This window comes from Rana temporaria, chromosome 1, assembly GCF_905171775.1.
Source record: "Rana temporaria chromosome 1, aRanTem1.1, whole genome shotgun sequence".
In the NCBI taxonomy this organism is placed as follows: Eukaryota; Metazoa; Chordata; class Amphibia; order Anura; family Ranidae; genus Rana; species Rana temporaria.
The window spans coordinates 53,082,189-53,103,920 of NC_053489.1; the positions used below are offsets into that span (position 1 = coordinate 53,082,189).

Genomic DNA, 21,732 nt, shown 5'->3' on the forward strand with positions numbered 1-21,732 from the left:
TCTGGCTCCTAACTTTTTTAGCTGGCTCCTAGATTCCAAGCAAATTTGTCAAACCCTGGTCTACACATACTCAGTTTGGTGTGTATTGCTAGAGTGCCCACAAGGCTTTGTACTGTCAGGAGATGGATTGTGGCCTGTGGAAAAAGGGGAGGATTAGAGAGGACAGGATCAAACAGCCTTTTTACACAATGCAGAGGGTTCCACATGCAGTATAACAAGCATGTTCTACTGCATATACAGATTGATTGTACGGTTTTGGGTTTAGTAACACTTTAAAGGGCAGTATGTACCCAGGAACCAATGCCTAGAAGGTGCCATAGGCACTGTGGCCAAACTCCCAGTGTGAATGAGGCCTCAAACAGTGAAAGCAAAAATGACTAAAATCTATATTCATTCCCACAATCTTCTGCACATAAAAAAATAAATCAAGCCAATACTGTGAGCCAGCTGGGCTCTATTACAAGTGATGGCAATCTAAAAACATGTCAGCCACTAAGGAATAGAAGGGGGTGTTAGTTACAAAAGGGAATAGGAGAGAGGACGGCACTTTGAGATATGCATCCAAAAGGCAGACTTTACGTCACCAGGAAGCTACAGGTGAGGTCCGTGTGGCTCCATAATGTGGCTCAACATAACAGAATAACTTTAGGCATATATGAATTTCAACTAGATCTTTAAATATTTTTTCAGAGCTCTATTTTAAGCACGCAAGGCGATGACAAGGTACACAAGGTACATGTATTTCTATTTTTAAAGGTCTGAAGGTTAGGCGCTGAATGCATTGTGTGTACATTGCCTACACATTTCTTCATCCATATTATGGGATTATTTATAGAAAATCGAAATATTCAATGTGTGTGTTTTTTTTTTGCTGTCTATGTCCGTTAGGTGACATTTCCCTTCACATCTTGCCCCTAAGGCTGTATTCACACCTGAGCGTTTTGTCGCCTGAAGCTCAAATACGCTAGAGGGGAAAAAATACATTACTCCCTATGGAGATGGTTCACATCTGCACGCCAATACGCCTGACACCGAACGCCTGAAGCTCAAACAAGTTCCGGACCCTTTTTTGTCGCGCGTATCGGGCCGTTTGGGCGTATTTGAGCGTTTCCATTTCCCATAGAAAGTAATGGAAACGCTGGATTCAAGCGGCTAGCGCGACAACGAGCCTTTGCTACGGGCGTTTCGTCGCTTTAATCAATAGAACATTTCACCCAGGCAGAAGATTAAAAATATCTACCAACATAGCAACAAGTGATGAAAAGATGATAATTTTTCCTATTGGCTAAAATAAAAAACGTTGAAGTACAAAAACGTCGGACGACGCTGTATGCAAACGCGCAAATAAGCATGTATACGCACGACAAATGCCGGAAAAAAACGACCGACGCTCAGGTGTGAATGCAGCCTAAGACAACAGCAAATGAGAAAAAAAATCACTTCAAACTATTTGATTTCCCATTTTTTGCTGGTCACAAAGATGACTGAACAGGTAAGCATTGTGCGTATGGAAATACTTTCACATTTGTAAAATGAAAAGCAGGAGGATGTTACTGTGTAGGTAGACAAATGGCAGGAATCAGCATGCCTAAACAAATTAAAGCAACCAATTGTAGCAGAACTTGTTTTGCTGAGCTTCTCCTATGGGTCACAGAAGTTCAATTCGTATTGCACTCCTGTGATCCAGTTGTTAGTAGAGAGCAGACTGAAGTCCACTCTCTGGAATCAGTCCAGGCAATACATCATTGCGACAATGAAAGTCGGGATCTGCCAGGTGCCTGCACTGACATCCGTCTCAGCCTCTTAGCGAGCCACCGAGAGCCTGAGACGGCCGCTCCCCACCCCTCCACAGTCCCTTACCCCTGTGAGCAGCACTCGGGGAGCTGTGAGAACCGAGTGATCGGCCATGTTCGACCGCTCAGTTCTCAGTGCAGAGCTGCTGGGGGACAGATGCAGCATCAGACCGATGCTGCATTCACCCAGATAAGTATGATGGGGGGGGGACCCCAACACCATACTACTCTTTTAAAGCAGAACTTCACCTAACCTTAGGTTCACACCTATGCAGTTCTGTGAGCTGCGTGTAGCACGAGCACAGCAGCCCATTCAGGTCCACACACCATTTATGGAGTCGCAGCCCACTCAAGAACAACAAGTGCACTACAGTTCCCAGTGCGTGCAATTAGGATTAATGGCACTTGCAAGCATCTCCTGCGTTTCACGGTGTGTGGTTGCAGGTAAGAGGCAGAGAATAGCAGAAGTTGCCCCACCCCACAAACTCCCTGCCTGCAACCTCCTGGAATACCACCACACATTCTAGGAGGCTGCGGGACCAATCTGAAATCGCAGCATGTCTTTCACAGCTGGCTCCCCACTACACATGTGTAATAGACTGCACTGGAAATGGCTGCCAGCATAACCCCCAACACATCTGGTGGAACAAGCTCTCTTACACTGGACTGCCCAGCTCTCGAGTTCTGCGGAAATTTCTCCTGTGCATACAAGTCACGTACACAACTATGATTTTCCACCAATATAGGACAAGGGTGCATAAAATGTAAAGCTGCGGATGGGTGAGAAAAAGCATGAAATTTGCATATGGAAACATTAAGTTAACTGCTTGCCGACCAGCCGCCGTCGTTTAACGGCGGCAAGTCGGCTCCCCTGTGTGAGAGCCCGAAGCTATACGTCGGCTCTTGCGCAGGCCACTAGGGGCTCCCGTGCCCGGCGGGCGTGATCGCCGCCGGGCACACGTGATCGCTCGTTACAGAGCGAGGACCGGGATCCTGTCAGGGAGAGAAATGCTGATCTTCTGTTCATACAATGTATGAACAGAAGATCAGTCATTTCCCCATGTCAGTCCACCCCCCCCCCTACAGTTAGAACACACCCAGGGAACATACTTAACCCCTTCCCCGCCCCCTAGTGTTAACCCCTTCCCTGCCAGTGGCATTTTTATAGTAATCCAATGCATTTTTATAGCACTGATCGCTATAAAAATGCCAATGGTCCCAAAAATGTGTCAAAAGTGTCCGAAGTGTCCGCCATAATGTTGCAGTACCAAAAAAAAAAAAAAAAACGCTGATCGCCGCCATTACTAGTAAAAAAAAAATTAAAAAAAGCCATAAAAATACCCCCTATTTTGTAAACGCTATAACTTTTGCGCAAACCAAACGCTTATTGCGATTTTTTTTTTTACGAAAAATATGTAGAAGAATACATATCGGCCTAAACTGAGGAAAAAATATGTTTTTTTATATATTTTTGGGGGAAATTTATTATAGCAAAAAGTAAAAAAACATTGATTTTTTTCAAAATTGTCGCTCTATTTTTGTTTATAGCGCAAAAACTAAAAACCAGAGGTGATCAAATACCTCCAAAAGAAAGCTCTATTTGTGGGGAAAAAAAGACGCCAATTTTGATTGGGAGCCACGTCGCATGACCGCGCAATTGTCAGTTAAAGCGACACAGTGCTGAATCGCAAAAAGTGCTCTGGTCTTTGACCAGCAATATGGTCCGGGGATTAAGTGGTTAAAAAGTCATTAAAAAAAACGTTATAACAATTCAATAGGAAACAAATATTTGTCAACCGCTCAAATGTGTATTCATCCATAATACTAGGTGACCTTGCATCCTGGTAGTATGGAAAGTTAGGCAATACTACAGAAACAAGCCGAGACTGAATTCTTGCATATTCATACAGTACATACGGCACTAAAAGCAAATAGAAAAGAGAATGAATAGCAAAAATAGCAGCAAGTTAAAAAAAAAATCCAAAAGAAAAAGAAAAAGTTTAGCAATACCCACTGGAGGACTGTTTTTTACTAAAGCAAAATGAACGTAGGTTTTCTGACTAGAGCTACTTTGGCGACGGTGCAAATTTAACTGCTCAATGGCAACCAATTCATTTCCAGTACACAGACTTTTAGGGGCACCTGGTTTTTTTTTTTCCCTGCCTCTAAATGTCCCTGCATGTGTCCATTCACACATCAGCTTGTAGTAGCTAAACGTGCATTTAGCGCTTGAGTGTTATTTCACTGGCCAGAATACATTTTTATTCTGGCCAATTATATGAATTACCGTCCAAGCTTTTGACAACTTTATGCACGCCTAAATGAGTTGCATGCTTTCACAAGCGTTAGGCATTTTTTATTTTCTACCAAAACACTGCTGCCAGCAGGAAAGCCTTTTAGAAGCATTTGCAAAAGGCCCTGTTATTGTTATTTTTTTACCTTAATACATTCACCCCCTTATACTTGGCGAGTCCAACCTTGATCCAGCGATGTGCCCGAGTGCTCTCTCTTTCTCACAGGACTCAGCGAGAGCAGTGGAAGCCACTGACTCCTGCTGCTGTCAATAAAATCCTGTGAAGAGGAAGCAGTGGGCAGAGCAGTGGGCAGAGCTGTGCCACAGGTCCGTCTATGAATGCACACAGCCAGGCATGGGCACGAGGCTACAGGTGTGCCACCATAGGAAGTGGCTTCCTATGGTGGTACATGGCGAAGAGAAGAAGCCGAGAACGCAGGCAGGGACCCAAGAGAAAGTTCAGGGTGAGTATGTGTGTTATTTAAAAATTAAAGCCTCCCCCACCTTAATTTTCTTACGCTTGCTTAACGTGGATTGTATGTCTCTCACCTGTTGTATTTAAACTAGGAATGCACCGAAATTTCGGCTACCGAAACATATATCGGCCGAAAATTGCGTTTTCGGCACATTGCCAAAAGAAAAACTCAGATAATGGAGCCGATAATGGGAAGTGCACCGCATGGACATTTTTCCAATACTATTAGCAATGTGTTATATAAAAAATGTATACATTTTATTTAAAATATTAAAAAAAATTATATATATATATATATATATACACACACACACAACAGTCATTACCGGTATCGGTTTTTGGTCTATTCTTAGTTTTCGGTACCAAAATATCCATTCGTTGCACTCCCAATTTAAAAACTTTATTTTTCTAAAACTTAAATGCAATACTGGCAATCTTTAACTTATTTTTTGTCCTACATCAGGGGTAGCCAACCAGTGGCCCGCGGAGCCCTCTGATGTGGCCCTCGACCTCCTGCTCTGGAATGGCAGGATGGCAAGCCCAGGTTGCAGACCCGCCATACCGCAGCATCAGTGTTGTAAATGAAGTTGGTGGTAGAGGAAGAAAGCAGCTGCGGAGCCCCATAAGCCGATGTATCCTCTACAGCGCCGGCTTTTGCCACAGGCGGAGTCTATGGCAAAGTTCAGCTAACCCGCAGTATAGACACAGGTGCACTACGCTGCACCCGCGGTGTGGGTAAACCACAGCACATCGGTGTGAAAGCAGTCTTAGGCCCTTTTCACACGATCAGCCCAACCAAATGGGATCCTCAAAAGGAAGAGAATTCGTCCCCTTCCATCTGGGCGGTTCAGATGGCCAGATGGAAGGGGATTTGAACTGCGGTTCAGATGGCCTATAGCAGTGATGGCGAACCTTTTTGAGCCCGAGTGCCCAAACCGCGACGCAAAACCAACGTATTTCTTTCAAAGTGCCAACACAGAATTAAACCCACCAGCGGCTCTGTACAGAGGATGGGACTGATTATCCTTCTCTGAATGAGCCCTAAGAGGTAAAAAACTTAAGATTCTGCCAGATTCGCTCAGAATGCAGGATTCAGGAATGCATTGTGCTTAGAATGCACTGTGCAACATACACTGACCTACCTTACACATGCACTGACCTACCTAATGAGGCACAATGTTTCCCAATGACACCAATAATGAGGCACAATGACACCAATGAGGGGGGTAAAATGTTTCCCAATTACACGAATAATGAGGCCAAATAACAGCAATGATGGGGCACAAGGTTTCCAAATGAGGCACAATGACACCAATGAGGGGGTAAAATGTTTCCCAATGACACTAAGAATGAGGCCAAATAACAGCAATGATGGGGCACACGGTTTCCAAATGAGGCACAATGACACCAATGAGGGGGTAAAATGTTTCCCAATGACACTAAGAATGAGGCCAAATAACAGCAATGATGGGGCATATGGTTTCCAAATGAGGCACAATGACACCAATGAGGGGGGTAAAATGTTTCCCAATTACACTAATAATGAGGCCAAATAACAGCAATGATGGGGCACAAGGTTTCCAAATGACACCTATAATAAGGCACAATGTCCCAATGACACGAAGAATGAGTCCAAATAACAGCAATGATGGGGCACAAGGTTTCCAAATGAGGCACAATGACACCAATGAGGGGGGTAAAATGTTTCCCAATTACACTAATAATGAGGCCCAATGATGGGGTACAAGGTTTCCCAATGATACCAATAATGAGGCCCAATGACATCAATGATGGGGTACAAGGATTCACAATGATACCAATAATAACGGGGCACAATTCCCAGGGCTGCTGTTTAAAAATGTATATATATATATATATATATTTTTTCCAATGAAGAAAAACGATAATTTCACCCAACAAAGTGTATGACAAGCAAGTGTATTGGCAAAGAGAAAATCTGCAAAGGCACTTTCTGGAGAGATTCCCAGGAAATCTTTTATTTTGGGGGTTAATCTGGATCCTAGACACAGGGCCAGGATGAAGGAGGTGAAACCAGACAGGAAGGAGTTGAAGTTGAAGGGGAAGGTACCTCCAGCAGTTGGTATGGTTAGCATGGCTCCGGTCAGCAGGATGTACATTAGGAGCTTAAACCTCGGCCTCTAAGAAGCAGGACTCCACAAACAGAACTGATCTACACATGATGTCCACATCTCACCTGTCTCCAGTGTCTGTGTCTCCCAATCCGACAGCGCGTTCCCGCCCGCACATCACCCCTGATTCCAGCCGCATGGGAGCCATGTTCTCTGTCACACCCACCCCAGACACATCACCGCTGGCCCCAGAGACTTGTGGGAGCCGGGTCTTATCATTCACGCCCACCTCAGACACGTCATTGCTTGCCCTAGAGACCTGTGGGATGTGTAGTTTGATGGGGGCCGAATAAGTTTCTATTGTCCGAGGATTTTTTACAACACCGGTCGGTGTTTGCTTTTCTCCTGGCGTGCCCACAGAGAGGGCTTGACGTGCCAGGTGTGGCACACGTGCCACGCGTTCGCCATCACTGGCCTATAGAGTAGCTGTGACCTGTCACCTGCCCACTCCGCTCATTGTGGCCCACGTGGTTACCAAGTTGCTTAAAGCGGTTGTAAACCGCATAAACTTTTTTTTTTTCCCCCCCAAACCTGCAATGCAAAAGGCATAATAGGCTAGTATGCATCGCATACTAGCCTATTATGAAATACTTACCTCGGAACGAGGTGTGTACCACTTACCTGGTCCACGCCGAGCAGGATGTCATCTTGCTCCGGCGTGTCTTCCGGGTAACGCCGCTCCAGCGCTGTGATTGGCTGGAGCGGCGATGACGTCACTCCCGCGCGTGCGCGCGGGAGATTTAAAATCGGCAGGGTCCGGCGATGCCGGTCCTTCAGCCGTGGAGTCCCCCCTGCGCATGCGCCGCCCGCATTGCGGGGGTAATATCTCCTAAACCGTGCAGGTTTAGGAGATATTATCCTTACCTACAGGTAAGCCATGTTGTAGGCTTACCTGTAGGTAAAAGTCCAAATAGTGGGTTTACAACCACTTTAAGTGGCCCTCGCTCTTCAAAAGGTTGGGCACCCCTGTCCTACATTGTATGTGGTAATGTAGAGGGAATGTCTAATGCTGGGACCAATGTAATTTATACAGAAGCCCTTATCGGCTATATTCTTTTCTCAAAAAAAAAAAAAAGATAAAACGGCTTATGATTAAATCATGTGATCAGCTGTCATTGGCTGAGAGCTGATCACATGGCAAACAGTGATTGGCCCTTTACCCCGATCTGGGACTCTGCGATGAGAGCGCCCCGCAGGGGGCGGGCAGCACAAGGACATCCATGGACAGCATGAATTGGTTAAGGGAGCTCTATATCTCAATACAAACAGCAGTGATATTTGACAATCCAATATAAGCGTAAGTCTCACAGGTTGCAGGAAAGAAATTCGCTTGATTTTCCCCATCAACACTGAGCAGTGATAACTGCAAGAGAATCTGTCAGGCTGGTTGTACCCAAGTTGATTGATCAACTTGGTACATTCAGCCTGCCCATTAATAGTTCGAACCTTGCAAGCAATTCAGTCATTAAATGCTGTGGGTTAGATCCTACCCCTCTGTACTTAATAGATATTTTCTTACACTTTTTATACATCAGAATTGGAATATTGGCAGAATGTCTAAATATGAGGTTTCAAGTTTAGCACTTAGGCTTTAGTCTTGTGCAGAGGAATATTATATTCTGTGCTCAGGTTCAAGTGTGCAGCTGACACTTCAACAAATTCCTTACACAAAGAAGAGCCTGTTGCCTCTCCATACTTTATTCATAACATGACATCCATATAAGCCATCTTGTTGCCAACAACTCTACACTGGTTCTTGTTCTACAATTCTACCTGAAAGATCTGCCAAGTCTGTGGTGTACATTAAAAAAACCTACTTTGTTCTATAAAACCGAGAACATGCTTAAACCGGCTTATAGCGAAATGACGTTTGACATAAAAAGTACTGCAGACGCAAAGCCAAAATGCATTCAAATGAAATCTTTTAAATGTTCGAATAGAGGGTAAAGAGTGGAATGCCCGCAGGGCTTAAAGAGGTGGTCCAGGCCCCCACAATTAAAAGTCAGCAGCTACTGACTTAATATCAGCCGATCTTTGGATCCGCCGTCAGGGACAGCCATTCCTGGTAAGGGACCACAGCAGTGTAGCCTTTCGGCTTCACCGCCAGTTCCCTACTGTGCATGTGCGAAGCGTGCCGTGTTTTCTAATTGGTCCAACAGCAGAGGAAGGCCGAACTTTCAAGAGACAGGGCCCCGTCTCCAGGAAAGGAAGAACGGGTACCTGTCAAAAACAGGTACCCTTTCCCCCCTCCTCCATTAACCACTTCCATACCAGGCACTTACGCACCTTCCTGCCCAAGCCAATTTTCAGCTTTCAGCACTGTCGCAATTTGAATGACAATTGCGCAGTCATGCTACGCTGTACCCAAATGAAATTTTCATCATTTTGTTCCCACAAATAGAGCTTTCTTTTGGTGGTATTTGATCACCTCTGCGATTTTTATTTCTTGCGCAACAACTAAAAAAAGACCGACATTTTTGAAAAAAATTACGTTTTTATTTTTTTCTATCATTTTTTTTGTAAATAAGTACGTTTTCTTCTTCAATTATGGGCATTGATATGGCGGCACTGATGGGCACTGATGAGGTGGCACAGATGGGCACTGGGCATAGATGGGCACTAATGGACACTGGGTGGCATCATTTCAGCCAGTGCCCATGTTGCCAGTCAGTGCCCATTTGTGGGCACTGATTGGCATCGATGGTGTTTTTTTGCACTGGGGGACACTCCCTGGTGGTCCAGTGTTGGCATCCGAGGGGGGGCTGCGCTGATAAACAATCAGTGCGAACCCCCCGTCAGGAGAGCCGCCGATCGGCTCTCCTCTACTCGCGTCTGTCAGACGCTAGTGAGGAAGAGCTGATCAACGGCTCTTCCTGTTTACATCGTGATCAGCCGTGGTTGGACACGACTGATCACATGGTAAAGAGCATCTGCCGGAGGCTCTTTACCAAGATCGGAGATGTAGGGTGTCAGACTGACACCCCGCATCACCGATCGCCGGCATGAAATCCTGCAGGACGTCAATTGACTATTGAAATAAGTGGTTAAAGGTGCCGAATGTAGCACCGGACGGACGGGGCATGGGACTTATAAGCAGAAGTAAGCACTTTTCAGTGAAACTTCGTTTTAAGGCCCATTCACGAGCATTGCATTGACATGGACTGCGGTAAGGCAGTCCATTCATTTTTAATGGGCACCCATGTGTCTCTGTAACTCATAAAACTTGACTTTAAATGCCCAATGCTACGTCACTTCTGCAATTTGTCTACTGACGGCCCCACATCCTCAACCTGGTATAATGATAGGCAGGTCTCCTGGTCATACATTCCTGGCCTGGTATATAGTGCACACGTAGGTCTCCCTTCTTCAACTCAATAAAAACACAGACAAGCTACACTTTTGCTCATAAAAGCTAGGCTTATCCATATCATCAATCTGCACTGGAAAAAATAAATTGGCAATTGAGCCCCCACTTTCCAACATCTCAAATCTATAATAAAAATACTGCAATCGTCGCTGACCTCTCAACACCCCCTTCTATTCTGTAAATGAAAGGTAGGTCCTGCCTGATAAAATAAGACTATGGGGTCCTACCCCTCACCTCCAAGTCCTGGTATACGAGGTCCCCATCACACGGGGCAGATACTGTTCTTATCGGCAGGGGATCAGCTCACAGATCCCTGCTGGATGGAGCAGAGCAGGCAGATGACACATACGTGTCTGCTCAGTTCCTGCAGAGCGAACAAAGCCCACTCTGCTCTATGGGCAACTGGGACTAAACAGACTCCGCTGTCGTTTACACCCGACTAGCTCCAATCTGAGCGACCTAAACGGAAGGGGACAGAGCGGACCCAGAGGTAGGCAGGTGTAAACAGACAAGTCCGTTTACAACTGCCTGTCCATAGGGATGGATAGACCTTCCGATCAGGTCTGCCTAGAAAGAATAAAGGCCAACCTGATCAGAACACTCATGTAAAAAGTAATGTTAGTCCTCACCTCCCCGTCCTGGAATATTAATAACATCCAGCCCCCTTCCCTTCTCACCTCCCCGCCCTGGAATATTAATAAGGTCCAGCCCCCTTCTCACCTCCCCGTCCTGGAATATTAATAATGTCCAGCCCCCTTCTCACCTCCCCGTCCTGGAATATTAACCACATCCCGCCCGCCACACAGCAGAATGACGGCCGGAAAGTGGTTGTATTATCCTGAATAGGCGTCATATGATGTGCAGCAGGATAAGCCGCGGGGGCGCATAGCACAGGGCGATTGGTGGTGTATCTCCGATCCCTGTAAAGAGCCTATGATGTTCCCACAAATAGAGCTTTCTTTTGGTGCTATTTGATCATCTCTGCGATTTTTTTTTTTGCGCTATTAACAAAAAAAAAAAAAAAAAAAAAAAAGACAGAAAATTTGGAAAAAAAATACAAAAATAAAAAAAAACACAATATTTTTTTCTTTTTGTTATAATAATATCCCATTTTTTTTCCTCGGTTTAGGCCGATACCAATTAGTCTACATATTTTTATTATAAAAAAAAAAAAAAAAAAAAAAAAAAAAAAATAAAAAAATAAATCGCAATAAGCGTATATTTATTGGTTTGCGCAACAGTTATAGCGCCTACAAAATAGGTGATAGATTTATGATTTTTTTTTTTACTAGTAATGGCGGCGATCTGCGATTTTTTTTTTTGTCAGGCCTGCGATATTGTGGCAGACATATCAGACACTTTTGACACAATTTTGGGACCATTGACATTTATACAGCGATCAGTGCTATAAAAATGCACTAATTACTGTATAAATGTGACTGGCAGGGAAGGGGTTAACACTAGGGGGCGATCAAGGGGTTAAATGTATTCCCTGGGTGTGTTCTAACTATGTGTGGAGGGGGGTGACTGGGGGAGGTGACCGATCTGTGTCTCTATGTACAAGAGACACAGCATCGGTCTCCTCTCTCCCCTGACAGGACGTGGAGCTCTGTGTTTACACACAGAGCTCCACGTCCCTGCTGTCACAGACGATCGCGGGCACCTGGCAGACATCGCGGCAGCCAGGCACGCGCATCGGCATCTCATCGATGCGCCATGGCACAGCTTTTCCCCGCTGCGCGCCCCCAGCGGCGTGGAGTGCAAATGAAAGGATGTCCACCCAGCAGTTGAGAGCCACGCTGTGGACGTCTTTCGTCTATAGCGCGGCTCTCAAGTGGTTAAGAATAATAATAATAATAATAATAAATTAATTATTACCGGTACTACCAGTTCTGAAATATTTATATCATACCTAGGAGGGGATATTTTCTTAATATCAACCCCTTCTGGAATAAATATATATTTTTTCATTATTTTACCAGTAGTATATGATATGATGATTATTATATGAGTAGTGGGGGTGATATTATTATTATACCAGTTCTGAAATATCATCACCCCCTCCTAATATAATAAAATACTACTACATAATATCACCCCCTTTTGGTATAACAACAAAAACATTGGTATAATAAATATATCTCCCTCTCCTCTGGTATAATAATATCACCCCTCTCCTCTGGTATAAAACAAATACAATGATTGGTCTAATATTAGATCCCCCCCCCCCCCATATAATAATAATATCCGGTGTAATAATAATAACAATTACCCCCCCCCCCCCTCTCTCTCTCACCTCCCTGTCCTTCAGGCCCAGTAGTAGGACCTCCTCCATGAGGGTGAGTCTGGCCTCCTTGTCCCCGGCCCGCTCCTCGCCCTCCTCCTCCTCCCGGTCCCTCTCCGGGTCCTCGGTCGCCCTCTCTCGGTCGCTGCGGGAGGCCTCGGTCCGGCGCTGTACCAGGCCGGAGTTGCGCTGGGTGATGGTACTCATGGTGAAGGACTCTCCTATGGACACGGCAGACGGGCGGGGGAGGGCTATCTGGCGGCCCGGTCTCCGCTCATCAGGCCGCGCTCTCCCCCCGGGTCTCGCACTCTCCGCTCCGCCGGCTCCGGGTGAGGAGAACACAGCTGGTGAAAGGAGCTGCCTCCTGCTCCGCCAAGATGGCGACTGCCGGTGACGTCGGCGAAGGATGTGGCACTGACACGGCGAGGGGGAGGCGACTGGGCGGATAGCGGGGTGACATCACGGCTGAGGAGAGCGGCAGACATAGACTGTGAGGGAGGGCGCCACCTAGTGTGTGTACATGACCTCTACATCACACTTCATCACTGTGCCAGATTCAGAAAGAGATACGACGGCGTATCTCCTGATACGCCGTCGTATCTCTGAGTTCGGCCAGTCGGATCTATGCGACTGATTCATAGGGCCAGATTCAAATAGATCAGTGGATCTTTAGATCCACGTGATCTATGCGATTTAAGATCCGCTGCCGCAAGTTTGAGAGGCAAGTGGGTAATTCACAAAACACTTACCTCCAAACTTGCGGCGGCGGATCGTAAATCCCCCGGCGGAATTTAAATTCCGCGGCTAGAGGGAGTGTACTATTTAAATCAGGCGCGTCCCCGCGCCGATTTAAATGCGCATGCGCCGTCCGCGATTTTCCCAGCGTGCATTGCTTCCACTGACGTCGCTAGGACGTCAGTGGTTTCGGCGTGAGCGTAACTTGCGACGAGCGGGTTCGAGAATCGGCGTACGCAAACGACGTAAAAAACAAACAAACGACGGCTATACTTAACATTGGCTGCGCCTCATAGAAGCAGGGGTAAGTATACGCCGGGAAAACCGCTACGTAAACGTCGTAAAAACACTGCGTCAGGCCCGCGTACGTTAGTGAATTGGCGTATCTCGCTGATTTACATATTTCTAAACGTAAATCAGCGAGAACGCCCCCCCGCAGCCATTTTTAAATTGCAGTTAAGATCCGACGGTGTAACACAGTTACACCTGTCGGATCTTAGGCATATCTATGCGTATCTGATGCTATGAATCAGTCGCATATATACGACCGGCCTAAGTAAGAGATACGACGGCGTATCAGGAGATACACCGTCGTATCTCTTTGTGAATCTGGCCCATAGAATCAGGTTACGCATAGATCTTCGTAAGATCCGCCAGGTGTAAGTGACTTAAACCGTCGGATCTTAGGCTGCAATCTCCCGCTGGCCGCTAGGTGTCGTTTCGTTTTTTACTTGCGACGAATATGCAAATGAGGAGATTCAGAAACTAACGCCCGCACGTCGCTTTTTTTTTACGTCGCTTGCGTTTGGCTTTTTCCGGCGTATAGTTACCCCTGCTATGTGAGGGGTATCCTATATTAAGTATGGCCGTCGTTCCCGCGCCGAGTTTTGAATTTTTACATAGTTTGCGTAAGTCGATTCAGAATACGGCCGTACGCAAGTTACGCTCACGCCAAAACCAATGACGTCCTTGCGGCGTAAATTCGAGCATGCGCACTGGGAAAAATCGGGGACGGCGCATGCGCCGTTCGATCGGCGCGGGGTCGCGCCTGATTTAGATACTACACTCCCCCTAGCCGCGGAATTTGAATTCCGCCGGGGGATTTACGATACGCCGCCGCAAGTTTTGAGGTAAGTGCTTTCTGAATACAGCACTAGCCTCTCAAACTTGCGCCGGCGGATCGTAAATCAGATAGATTACGCGGATCTAAAGATCCGCTAATCTATCTGAATCTACCCCACTGTGCCCAGACCAATTCCCGGTGTGATCTCACCTCTGTACTAATCACCATTATTCTGTGTGATAGGACACCGCTCATCCTAATGTCACATATATGTGACAGGGTTAGGTATATCGCAAGGATTATAGCTAGGGTTAATCTAGGGTTAGGGTTATGGCTAGGTTTAGGCTAGGGTTAGGGTTATGTCTAGGGTTAGGGTTATGGCTAGGTTTAGGCTAGGGTTAGGGTTATGTCTAGGGTTAGGGTTATGGCTAGGATTATAGCTAGGGTTAGTCTGGGATTAGGGTTAGGGTTATCGCTGGGTTTAGGCTAGGCTTATAGCTAGGGTTAGGATTATGGCTAGGGTTAAAGTTATGGCTAGGATTATTCTGTTGGTATGGCTAGGAATATGCCTAGGGATATTGTTAGGGTTTGTCTAGGATTAGGGTTAGTTTAGGGTTATGGCTAGGGTTACAGTTATAGCTAGGGATAGTCTAGGGTTAAGGTTATGGCTAGGGATAGTCTAGAGCAGTGGTTCTCAACTTGGGGTCAAACGATGATTTGCCAGGGGTCACCAAATCCTGGGCTGTTCCTGAAGCCTGCACCCCTCTCCCAGCCTTTTTGCGTCTGCACAGCTGGGCTGTTCCTGGAGCCCACGGCTGCCCACTCAGACTAGAGGTCCACTGACTGCTGATGATTGTGAGGTGGGAGGGGCTGGAGGAGACCCCATCTCCTGATTTCCGCATAGGTGTCACTGCTACGAGAAACCACAAAGTCAGAAACAGTGGGTAACACTACCTGTGATTCTAGTTGCCATTAAAAGGCCCCACTACAGTTCTCGAATCAGCAGATGACCATGATCAAGAGCACCTAAGGGTGATCAGAACAACCCCCAAGCATTGCCACTCATCCCATCTCCCCCCCCCCTCCCACCAAGGAGTAAGAGAAGGAATAAAAATAGAGAATACATGGACGGGAGAGGAAAATAGGGGAGGAAGAAAGAAAAAGGGAGATAAAGAATAAGAGAAAAAAAAGATGGCTAGAGAGAGATGGGGAAAGACAAGAAATTTGGATAGCGAGAGATAAAAGGGAAAGAAAGGAGAACAAAGAGAAAGAGTGGTATATCCTAAAATGTACCATATGAGGTTTTAATAGTGTACGAGTGGAGGGGCTCAGGACCGCTAAATTTCCATGGGTTAGGGGTGCAAATTACTTGTCTTGCCTTGGGCGCTGACAACCCAGGCTACGAATTTTTTTTTACTGTTAGGGGTCCCCACAACTTGGGAAATTTTATCAAGGGGTCACGGCACTAAAAGGTTGAGAACCACTGGTCTAGAGTTAAGGTTAGGGCTGGGTTTTGGCTAGGGTTTGAGTTATGGCTAGGTTTAGGCTAGGGTTATGGCTAGGGTTAGGGTTATGGCTAGGATTACAGTTATGGCTAGGGATAGTCTGGGTTTAGGGTTATGGTTGGGTTTAGGTTAGGATAATGGCTAGGTTTAGGTTAGGGTTAGTCTAGGGTTTTGGCTAGGTTTAAGCTAGGGTTATGGCTTGGTTTAGGTTAGGGTTAAGGCTAGGGTTAGGATTAGGGTTAGGGTTATGGCTTGGGTTAGTCTAGGGTTAGGGTTATGGCTAGGTTTAGGCTAGGGTTATGGCTTGGGTTAGTCTAGGGTTAGGGTTATAGCTAGGGTTATGGTTATGGCTAGGGATAGTCTGGGTTTAGGGTTATGGCTGGGTTTAGGCTAGTATTATGGCTAGGTTTAGGTTAGGGTTATGGCTAGGGTTAGGGTTTGGGTTAGTCTTGGGTTTTGGCTAGGTTTAAGCTAGGGTTATGGCTTGGGTTATGGCTTGGCTTAGGTTAGGGTTATGGCTAGGGTTATGGTTTGGGATAGTATAGGGCTAGGGTTATGGCTAGGGTTAGAGCCAATTTCTCTTGCAGAAAGGCACCAGGAACAGAGATGGATGGACAATTTGTTTGGGAGGGGCTTTTCAGCAGAAGGTATGGGCTAAAACAGTGGCCAAAAAGCAGACTATGTGATTGTTTGCTCTTTACACCGGACCGCGCATGCGCACATACTCTGAGTTAGCACGCATGCGTGGGCATCCGGTGCCATCTTCAAAAGGGATTCAGGGAGCGCTGGTTAGCAGGCACCACTAAGAGGGGAAACGCCATCCACACAGAGGGATTTATACATCTAGGTAAGTACTCTTTAACCCTGGGGCACTAGAAACACTGGACACTTGTCAGATAAGGTGATCATTAGAGATGGCCTGGCGGTTCGCCCGGTGGTCGTTTCGCGGCGAACTTTGCTCGTTCGCAGTCCGCCAAACAGTCGGACATCTGGCAATGTTCGCGGCGGTCCGCCATTTTTAATTGAGAATGACTTTGACCTATGACACATCCATCAGGTGGTTCAGGACAGCCGATTGAGACATTTCAGCACATGGACATACCCCCTACCTTATAAATAGACCTGATCTGGCGGCCATCTTTCATTCTGCTTTTTGTCAGTGTAGGGAGAGGTTGGTGTTTTGGAGCAGGGACAGGCTGTATTCAATCAAATGGCTATCTAAAAGGTCCACAAAATACCTTTTAAGGAGTGTTATAGGTGTACTACTTGCTGTGCAGTATATAGGTGTAATATATTCATATACTTTTTGTCAGTGTAGGAACAGGTTGCTGTTTCGAGCAGGGACAGACTGTGATGTTAAAATCTTCTGTGAAAACCACCAAAGGACCCCCAAGGGTGTATGCTCACTATACTGACGGGCCCTGATATTTAGGGCAATAGAAGCCTCAGTGGATTTGACAGTCAGAATGACACAAGTCAAAAAGAGAAAAACAGCTTCATATTATTTTGCACAGAGTGGCCCCGATCCTTGTCTTCTGGGGTCCCTCGGCGGCTGTCTCGGCTCCTCCCCGCATCAGCTAACCCCCTTCTCGGAAGCACTCTCCCGGGGTGGTTGGATTGCGCGTGCACTCCCGTGTGATACAGTGGCGGCCATAGCCACCAAGTGTATCACTCGGCCCCGCCCCCGGCATGCCGCATCATTGATTTGATTGACAGCAGCGGGAGCCAATGGCTGCGCTTGCTATCAATCTCCAATGAAGAGCCGCCTCAAGCTGGGGGAAACCATCGCAGGATTGTGCCCACAGAGTTTTCGTGGCTCAGGTAAGTAAAACAGGGGGGCTGGGGGGCCCAAAAATGCAAGGTGTTTTTTTACCTCAATGCATAGGATGCATTAAGGTGAAAAAACATGAAGCTTTACAACCCCTTTAAAGCGGAGGTTCACCCTAAAAAACATCTATGTACCATCCCATCCAGCATACTAGTGTCAGCTACAGTATGGCTTTTTTTTTTGCGCTGTATTTACCGTTTAATCCTTCACTTTCTTTTCAGACTCCCGTGGGGAGTAGGCGTTTCTATGAAGAGGGGAACATGATTGAGGTCCGGCTATGGTGCGTCACGAAAATAGCCGGACTAGGTCTCGGCTCTTCACGGCGCTATACGGCGCCTGCGCACGGACTAGGAGCTGACTGCGCAGGCGCCGTATACAGCCGAGTCCTATTTCGGCTATTTTCGGAACGCGTTTTCATGTTCCCCTCTTCATAGGAACGCCTACTCCCCGCGGGAGTCTGAAAAGAAAGTGAAGGATTAAACGGTAAATACAACGCAAAAAAAAAAAAAGGCATACTGTAGCTGATGCTAGTATGCTGGACGGGATGGTATATAATTCTTTTAGGGTGAACCTCCGCTTTAAGTCTCACACTCTCTCTCCTGTATCCATGTAGCTCCGCCCCACATGTTTAGTCTCATCAACATCATCTGGTACATAATGTAGTTATTGATTTACAATTTTTGATGGTTATTAGAATGTGTTATTTGTAGCTATACAGTATATATAAAAGTTTTTTTGAAACATGTATTATAGTAGGGGTGTCCAGCCAGTGGCCCAACACAAGTTTACGATTTTATTTAAAAATTTCCATTTTTTTTTTCTGAACTTTTTGTAAAAATGTGTTTACACTTAGTGAACACATGTAGCCAAAGAAAAATTGGACAGTGTCTCTTTACTGGACTTTTATAGGTTTTATAATCCCAAAGAAAAATATCCCACTCACCATCACGCCTTATTCATGTCATCATTTTTCGGCAATACCTACTGTATATTTCTGACCAACTGTTTTCAAGGATGAAGCACACGAAGGGAAAGATTAGAACCAAAGTATCGGATGAGCAACTTTAGAATTAATGAAGAATTGCTACTACTGTACATCCATCCAACCAGATAGTGATGTGTTTGTGTATCAAAAAACGTGTCAAATATCGCACTAGTTATATCATATCTCCCAACTGTCCCTGAGTTCGAGGGACTGTCCCTGGTTTGGAGCAATGTCCCTCATTCTTCCGCATTTGTCCCTCATTTTGGTGTGATCTATAGAGATGTATATAAAATGCACTTTTTATCTTTCAAAAAGTGTTTACCAGCGCTAAACCTTTCATCTGATTTTCAAATTGCTGCATTTGCAAATTCCAAAAGCTAATATAAAGGAATAGTAGTGGTAAAAAAAGCAGTTGTGGGTTTAACCAATCATGTTTTTTCGTACAATTCTCCTTTAAGGGGGAGTGGCAAGGGGTGTGTCCTATGCCTGCATACTTTTGCTGATGGGTGTCCCTCGGTTTCATCTCAAAAAGTTGGGAGGTATGGTTTTATGTTGCCCTCTTTTATTTTTATAATAACAAATATTAGAAAGAAAATACTCAGACAGGTACATTATCTATAACGCTAAATTGTGATCTGTGTTGGAACATTCCCTCATCTTTTTACATGCGTCAGCAAGAAGGTGGCATGATAATGGAGCAGACCACGCTTGCTGCTTTCACCCATACCAGACTTTGGGACCTGTTGCAGGCACCACCAAGACTAGCATACAGTATCAGCATTTCCTTTGGATGGCATGTATATTTACCAAAGGTTTGGCTGTAGCCGAAAACATAGATGCGGATTGTATGGCTATGTGTAATCGGAGCCATAGAAAAGGGGGTACCACCAGTCCTCCTGTACAGGGCCTGGGCTAGCAGGGTGAATCAGATATGGGCAGGACAGGTGATTGTTACAGCGGGGGGGGGGCAATTACTGGAACTGGCTCTCTCTGCAGTAGCTGAAAGCTGGCTTCTCCTCCTCTCCCTCTTGTTAGCTTTCAACTGCTGCAGAAAGAGCCATACAAAGGATCGGTTCTAGTAATTGCCCCCCCCCCCCATTAACCATACTGATCACCCTGCCTGTGCACCATACATTTCCCCCTGCTGCTCAGGGCCCCCCCCCCCCTTTCCCCCTGTGTGCCCTCCCTGCCCCTGCAGTGCTGCTGGCTTCTCTCCTCTTCTTCCCACTGGCAGTGGCAAGCACACAATAGGATTCGGGCAACACACACAAGCAAAGCTACTCCAGGTGACTCAGCCATCCATCTACTGGCCATTTGAGGCGAAGGTGCTAGCATAGCTCATCTGTAAGCTGCATAAAATAAAAAAGAATCCGGAATCTGCTGCACTGCTTCAACCTTTATTGCATGTTCCATAAAATCATCACAGACAGTGTGGGGTACAGCTGAAAGTTAACGCATTTCGCGCTAAAGCTATCGCTTACTCATTTCCTAAAATAAACACGATAAGTGATCGGCACCAATCACACATTGTGTTCATTCATAACTGAAGCATTGAGTGTATGGGGACCTGTGGTTTCTAACAGCAGCCCTGTGTGTTATAAAGAGATATCCAGCTGGAATGTCGAGGATGATTTATATGTGCTCCTCCGTAAGAGCTGACGCTGTTTAAATATGAATTACAAGCCTTCGCCTGGCACCAACTTTTGCCTAGGACATTTACCGATATTTACCTAAGGAACATTCTCTTGGATCATCACAAATATTTGATCTCTGTTTTTCTAAGGATCACTGGAAGCAGCTGAGTGACTTATGATGATAGCATAATCTGAGTGTAGTGCCTGTGTACTTTCGGTACAGGTGCTATTTTAAATTTAAAGGGGGATGAGAGAGTTAGTTAGCTCTCATCCAGTTGATTTGTTTAAATTGGGTCTCTGCTTCAGCTGGGCTGTACTGTGGGCTAATTTTGTTGTTCCCGGGGTGCTATACCACCCCGGGGTGACAGGTGGCGCCAGTGAAGTTCAGGCTGGGGTGCCTCTTGCCAGCAGCCAATCGGGAGGAGTTTCCCCTCGCGGGGCATTCTGGGAGAGGGTACTTTTGGAGCAGACGCCATTGGGCGGGGTCTTGTTCCTGGTGTGGCGCCCACCTTCAGGGTGACCACACATCACGGCTCCTTGGCGAGATGGCCTACCAGGCCGGGGTGCGCGTGCCACGGGGTGTTCCTGGTTCCGGGACCATGTTAGCCCAGAGCAACTGAAGCTGTGGTGGGGCCCAGTGCTCGGCTGGGTCCCCAAATTCTGAGGAAAGATCACAAGCGAGATGGCTGTTCGGTGGGGAGGCGGCCTGAGGAGAGCCAAGAGAGGCAGGAAATCCAATAGGGCCTCAACAATCCATCGGGGATCAAGGTAACCGGACACTGAAAAGTTGGATGTCAGCCACCTGTCAGTCGGGGACCCAATTGAGAACTACCTGAGGGAGATTCAGGCACAAATACTACTGAGGAGGATTTTCTTCCATGATCCATGTTCTAGGGAAGGGTCTGTGGCAGAGACTTGTTTTCCCTCAAGGTTCTGAGTGATACTCTGGCTGCCAGGTCGGTGTGAGAGGCCTGTCCAGGTACACTATACCCACTCCAGGCGGAGTGGCGACGAAAGTAAAGTGTCGTTGGAAGCAGGACTGCTTTCATACTGTTGAGCCTGAATCTGCTATTTCTCCACCTCTTAAATCTCTGCTATCTACCTCAAGTTTTACCGTTTACCATGTTGTGTAAAATAAAAGCACAAGAAAAAAAGACACCTGCTGTTTGCACATTCCATTTGTTGAGGCTCTCATCATCTACGTGTTTCCCCGAAAAATAAGACCTACCCCGAAAATAAGCCCTAGCGTCATTTTCCAGGAGAGATGCAATAACAGCCCTACCCCGAAAATAAGCCCTAGTTTAAAATGCTTGTAAAATTCTAAAATCCACTCTATTACAGTAGTATATAATGTACAATGTGTGTGTTTCTGTAATATAAATGCAGGGAAGAGAGCTCCAGTGGGTCAGAGAAGCGCAGAGCGGCGCTATAACGAAGGTATTTGGGACAATTATATTACAGAAACACACATTGTACATTATATATTACTGTAATAGAGTGGATTATAGGATTTTACAAGCATTTTAACTCGCACTATGGATTCCTGACTGGCAGGGAGAGGGGGAGAGAGGACATCACATTACATGGTAAGACCTACCCTGAAAATAAGCCCTACTGTGT

General features: G+C 46.1%; 1 protein-coding gene across 1 annotated transcript in view; it reads right to left on the reverse strand.

Moving 5' to 3' along the window:
• The window catches only part of GOLPH3 (golgi phosphoprotein 3), a 31,068-nt gene extending 18,300 nt beyond the window's left edge, over positions 1–12,768 (reverse strand). The window contains exon 1 of the mRNA XM_040337941.1: positions 12,375–12,768. Coding sequence (XP_040193875.1) covers positions 12,375–12,569 — 195 coding nt within the window. The 5' untranslated portion in view covers positions 12,570–12,768. The remainder of the gene's footprint in view (positions 1–12,374) is intronic.
• Positions 12,769–21,732: the final 8,964 nt, after the last annotated feature.